At 44.8% G+C, this 5,750-nt stretch overlaps 1 protein-coding gene across 1 annotated transcript; it reads right to left on the bottom strand.

The window, feature by feature from the left end:
* Positions 1-801: 801 nt before the first annotated feature.
* LOC148532348 (hemoglobin heart muscle subunit alpha-type-like) lies at positions 802-5,438 on the bottom strand. The gene is made up of 3 exons (XM_088467984.1): positions 5,265-5,438; positions 2,829-3,033; positions 802-1,078 (listed from the first exon to the last, which is right to left on the bottom strand). Exons 1-3 carry the CDS (start codon positions 5,357-5,359, stop codon positions 968-970), a joined length of 411 nt encoding a protein of 136 aa, XP_088324110.1. The 5' UTR covers positions 5,360-5,438; the 3' UTR covers positions 802-967.
* Positions 5,439-5,750: the final 312 nt, after the last annotated feature.

Raw genomic sequence — 5,750 nt, 5'->3', positions numbered from 1 at the left:
TTGGGGAGGGGCCAGCCAATAGGAAGTAAAGGAAGCTATGATCATTCATCCCTGTCACTAAAAGGTGCTCGGCACTGCAGTGCAGATCCTCAGTGATAAGCATCTGCTACGTGTCGGGGAATACTGCAGGCCATTACTCCCAAGGGGCACTTGCTGCATCACTGGTAGGTCCGTCCCTGTGCAGGTCCCCCTCTCTGCCCAGGCCTCCAGACCCGGCAGTCTCCCCCTGATGGTGGCCCTGCTCATAGTGCCCATGGTGAGAGCCAGAAGCTGGAGTTCAGGAGAGAACTCCAGCCACCGTGGCGCTGCAGGGAAGGAGCCGGGTGCCCGCTGGTAATAAAATCTCAGCAGACATCTGGCTTGGAGCCCCCCTAGCTGGAGGACACTGTCAGCAGGTGCAGCTGCACACCCGCAGCCAGGGGTTAATTAAAATGTTCAACTAGACAAGTCATTCTTGCACTTCCATTGAAAACACAGCTCATGATATCAAGTAGCTCATGTCAGACTGATGGTGGCCCCCACCCTACAAAAATTCCATGGAATTATCCCTACATACGATGGAAAGTGTAAGATCTGTGGGCATTACACCTGCAGCTGACCAGAACACTGAGGAGAGACTGCAGTGTCCCTAAACCCCTACACATGAAGAGTGGACCATTGTCAAGCATGGTGGACAGTGGGCTCTGAACACCTGCAAATGCTAAATCCAAGTGATCTGGCCGCTTTACCAAAAATAAATTCGCTGCATTAGCGTACTGTGGTGTTGCTTTTGGCACAGCTATACAAGGAGGAGGTCTACAGTTTAGAAAGTTATTTTCTTTAATAGCAGGATAACTGTACAACATATGACGCTCAGCATTGTGTTGGTCTACAAGCATCATGCAGGTGGTTAGACCCCAAGGTGACAGGAGCCATGTTATTGAAGACCTCACATCCTGGATACAGCAGACCATTCCTCCTCTTCCCTCTAGCTAGAGATCAGGTTAGCAGCAACTGCACTGAGGAACTTGTCACAGGCCGCCCGGTCTGCATCAGGGAAGTGTTTGACAATGACCTCTAGGAGGCAGTCACACATCAGCTGGGGAGAAGAAGAGTATTAGCTCCATTTAGTATAAAGCCATCCATGAACATTGTGCTGCAAACAGAAATATTGTGTGAGATTCTGATGTGCAGGAGAGTCCTATGTTACAGTCACCTGGACAGAGGGGCCCATACCAATGGTTGTGTCTCCAATCATACTACCATCCTACAGTGTTGTACCCATTGTGTGCGATTTCAGTCATCAGGGTTCAACAATGCTTTAAGCTAGGATTGTATGTGAGGGAAGGGGTTAAGACAGATACAGGTTACATATGCAGCAATTTAGGATACATTTGCAGGTAACCTATAGCCAATTCAAGAGTTTGGCCTCAGGTGTCTTGAGTCAAATCATGGAAGCAATTAGGAATAATCTATGGTTTAGCCATAGCCACTAACCTCCCCTGTGATTAGGGACTCATCTGTGACCTTACTTGGCCTATCCCTCTGATACAAGGTGAAAGAGATCCCTTAAAGTTTACCCCCTTTACCTATACTGGTAAAAACCTAAAGCCATTATCTGTAGAGTTTCAGTATTCATGCACTGAAAACAAATAGGACATGGTGACCAAGTAGTCCTACCACCTCTGCTAATCCCCTATAATGAGGCCTGGACAAGCTGTTCTAACACAAGATGCTCTCCGTTTAATTGAAGACTTGTTCACTAAATTTAGCCACTTGCCCAGTAACAGGTTACAGAACAGATACCCACTCAGATGTAGACTGCTCTTTAGGAGGTCACCAGACATAAGACACTAAAGCTTTCCTTGCAAATTCACATCTATATAGTTTACCAAATACTGTAAGATACCAGCTTAGTCACATTAGCTCACTGATACCTTATCAGAACCACTGCCACTTCCTTGTGGAGGTAAAGTGGTTACAGAGCATTAAGTTTGGACTTTTCAGTAAATTCAGAACAGTTAATATTACCAATATCCAGTTGGGCATAGCACTGGTTTGTGTGGGCATGGTATCTTATGATGTAGCTGCTGTGATGGCAATCTAGGGATGCTGTATATTTGGTCATAGGAGTTACACTAAAGGGTCTATTTACCAAGCTGTGTTAGGAGATAAAGTGACCAGTGATAAGGTACCAGCCAATCAGCTCCTAACTGCCATGTCACAGGCTGGGTTTGAAAAATGGTAGTTAGGAGCTATATGGCTGGTACCTTATGAAAGTTCACTTTATCTCCTAACAGCTTAGTAAATAGACCCCTAAGAAAGGATGTTGAACAATTAGCCCAAATCCACCAGCTGCCTGAGGGAAGTGCCAGTAGCCATCATAATAGCCAGCTAACAGCCCTGTGCCCTCCAATATGCCAATGTAAGAGGTCTACATCTTTCCCATATACTACTTATACATTGAACTGGTGACCAAAGACTACTAGGCTAATTGAAGTCTTTACATTGTGACACAGGGTTGACCGTTACATAGGGAACAGATGTTATTCAAGCAAGTTTTGTTGGCACTATTCACTGATAGTTATCAGTAACATCAATGCAGAACACCATCCACAGCTGTAGAGGTTGGTTATTTCCTTGTAGCTTGGGTGATCAGAAAGTTATGTCCAATTTTCTGTAAATACAGGTTTGGTATTGTAAGAAATAGGAATTCCTGTAGTATATAATCAAGAGGACTCAAAGCTGCACTGTGCAGTGATAAGTATAGCAGATTCCTGGTAATCACATCTATCAGGCTTCCTATACAGGTAACGTTCCTTTGCATATTACACAGGTCACATGCTCACCTTGATTGTATCTACAGTCAGTTTCAGCTTGTTTGTGTGCATGTCTCGGAGGCTGGACAGGTTCTCTGCAAGGTCTCCCAGGTTCTTCAGGGCTTCTACACAGGCACTAATTATCTTCCCTCCCTGGGTGTGTAGATACTTGGAGCCAGGACTCAGGTCATTGTCACCAAAATGGGACTTGGTCTCAGGGTGGTTCTGGAAGAGTCTGAGAGAAGATCAGTAGTTACATTGTAGAGGTTCCATAAAGCCAGAATGTAAATCCTTACAGACCCTGATTTATGGGAAGAGACAGCCTAAGACTAAGGTGTGGGGAGCTGCACCTCCTATTCTTACATAGAGTAATGATACTGTTCTCCAAATGAGAGCTGATCCATTACACTTTTATATATGACTGTCACACATGGTGCTGTACTAGTCATTCTATTCTGTGCAGGCTCCCCAGCAATATATCACCTCTGATGGGGACTGTATGCATTATAAGATAGGACTATGCCATTATACAGGGTCAGCTTCACTGGAACTAGAATTATATGCATGTGCCATCACAGCGAAAATGCAAAAAAAAGGCCCAGATACCCAATTACACAGTAAATCACCTGGTGACCTAGAACACCTTTATGCAAGCACAAGTAGGTTTTCAGGGGATGGGGATCACATGAACAACTGTGCTCCTGCTGGTTAACCCTCTAACTTGGCTAAGAACTGCTAGGGGGGGGGGGGGGCAGGAGGTTAGATTTAGGGAAAGTGTTAGGATATTTACAGACAGGTGTTGGTATCCTAACAGCTGGGACCCATAGCGCTGGCATCCCATACCAAACTTAAAGTACCCACAACTCATGTTTTCCATTTGATTTATGTACAGTTGAATTGATCAATCTTACTAGGACAGTAATCATTTACAAAAAGAATGAAACCCTGAAAACATGACCTGTTAATATAACAGATGGAAGTGGAAAATAGATGCTACATTCATTTAAAAGACTATACAAAGTGCACTGCTCCTGATTATTGTAGTCAGTATCTCCCCCATCCGTGGTTGAGCCCTTGAATACACCCCATCTTTTTGTACTGAACCTGTCATAGTTACTGTAAGTGTGCTTCTGCATTGTGACACTGCCAGATACTATACACTGAAATAGATGTATGAAGCCATGAAAAGAATGGAGGTGTGTAAGTGGAGAAGTTACCGACAACCACCAACTTCTATCATTTTATAAAATGCATTTGATAAATGCAACCTCAAAGCCGATTGGCTGCCATGGGCAACTTCTCCACTCATTTCAGTGCCTCATACATATACCCCATTGATCTGTTATATGTCCCAGTAATCCAGTCATCACTACAGCAGTCTGGAGGTCACACCAGCTATAGGTGATGGAGGTGTCAGGACACTATGCAGGTGCACATACCTAGTAACCCCACTCCTGCCAGCCATGAGGACCAGACTGTGGGGAGAGACGTCCTATTATACAGCTCCCTCCCTCTGACATTCTGTACAATATAGGAGGATACAGGACATTCCATACACACAGCAGTCACAACACTAAAGATATTCTGAGAAGCACCCAGAAGAGACTGACTGCAGGAGCTGCCAATGTCTTATACCTACAGCTGAGGGAGTAGTATGTCCTTATTCCCTGGGTGACAAGTTTCTATCTTTGGGGTCTATTTACTAACATGGCATTCTTCCAGAGAAAAAAAGCCCCACCTGAAGCAGGGAGGTGGCTACCGCGACAGTTAGTATTGCAACTCCTCACTAAGGGGCTGATCAGTAAGTCACCCCCGCTGCGGTGATAGCGCAGGCACACAGCACATCCCTGCGATTCCATTCAACAGAGCAAGCAGCACCAAGTTTTTTTTTTTTTTTTTTTTTTAAATAGCTTTAGTGACAGTACACAGATACTTCCTGGAAGCGGATGCTTTTTTTTCCCCCCCAGATAGAGGACAAGTTAACGGCAGCCTGGGGACGCGTTGTGCCAGGGGAGCAGACTGGACGCAGTGAAGCATTTATAAATGCTTGATAACTACTGAAGCACTTAGCGCTGCCATAGGAGCCTGTGAAAGCACAATAGGGTACTGGAGATTTAACACAGGAGCCAGCTTAGTCCAGAAAACCAGTTAGTACATATCTAGAAGCAATATGTACCTGGCTTTTCTGTGCCTCTGAGCTCATGGATCCCTTAACACCAGTTAGTAAATAGATCCCTTTGTGTATACAGAGACTTGTAGGACCCATCATGTTCCAGATGGAGTATTTTATGTAACGCATTGTGCACAGCTGTAAGAAGACCAGAGTCCCTGATGCTATTACCACCCTTAGACAGAGTACATTAAAATAGCAAATAAAAAGATAATAAAAGTAAAGTAACAGATCCTACTTGGAAAAAGAGGGACTGTGTTTAAAAAACAAGACATAAAACCCTATAGAAGTCTCACCTGTTCATAGCCTCACACCCCAACTCCTCAGATGTAAGGGCAACCTTCTCAAACAGAGAGTCCATAGCAGCCTTCTCACTGTCTGACAGAACCATCCTGTGACCTGGTGACTTCTCTTCCTTAGCTCAGTGCCCACAGAATACAGATCTCAGCCTGCACTAATAACCAGGGCTCTAGGATCACCTTCATATAGGCACAGATGGGTCATTAGGGGACCATGTGACTGACACACCTGTGCTCATGCAGGATCTCCCTAATACCTGGCCAGTCTGGTAATCCTAGGACTGGAGCCTGAGACTAGTGTTTAGATCAGGGGATCCCAACTCCAGTCCTCAAGTGCCATAATCAGGTCATGTTTTCAGGATTTCTTTATGATGAACAGGTGAGTTGATCTATTATACTGGGTCAGTAATTATCCCATCATTTCCCACATGCAGAAATCCTGAAAGCATGCCCTGCTGGTGGTGCCTGATGATGTCACACTTA

Source organism: Taudactylus pleione, unplaced genomic scaffold (assembly GCF_031769625.1).
Source record: "Taudactylus pleione unplaced genomic scaffold, aTauple2 ptg000079l, whole genome shotgun sequence".
In the NCBI taxonomy this organism is placed as follows: Eukaryota; Metazoa; Chordata; class Amphibia; order Anura; family Myobatrachidae; genus Taudactylus; species Taudactylus pleione.
The sequence above is the reverse complement of the archived record's forward strand: the minus strand, read 5'-3'. Positions and strand labels throughout refer to the sequence as shown.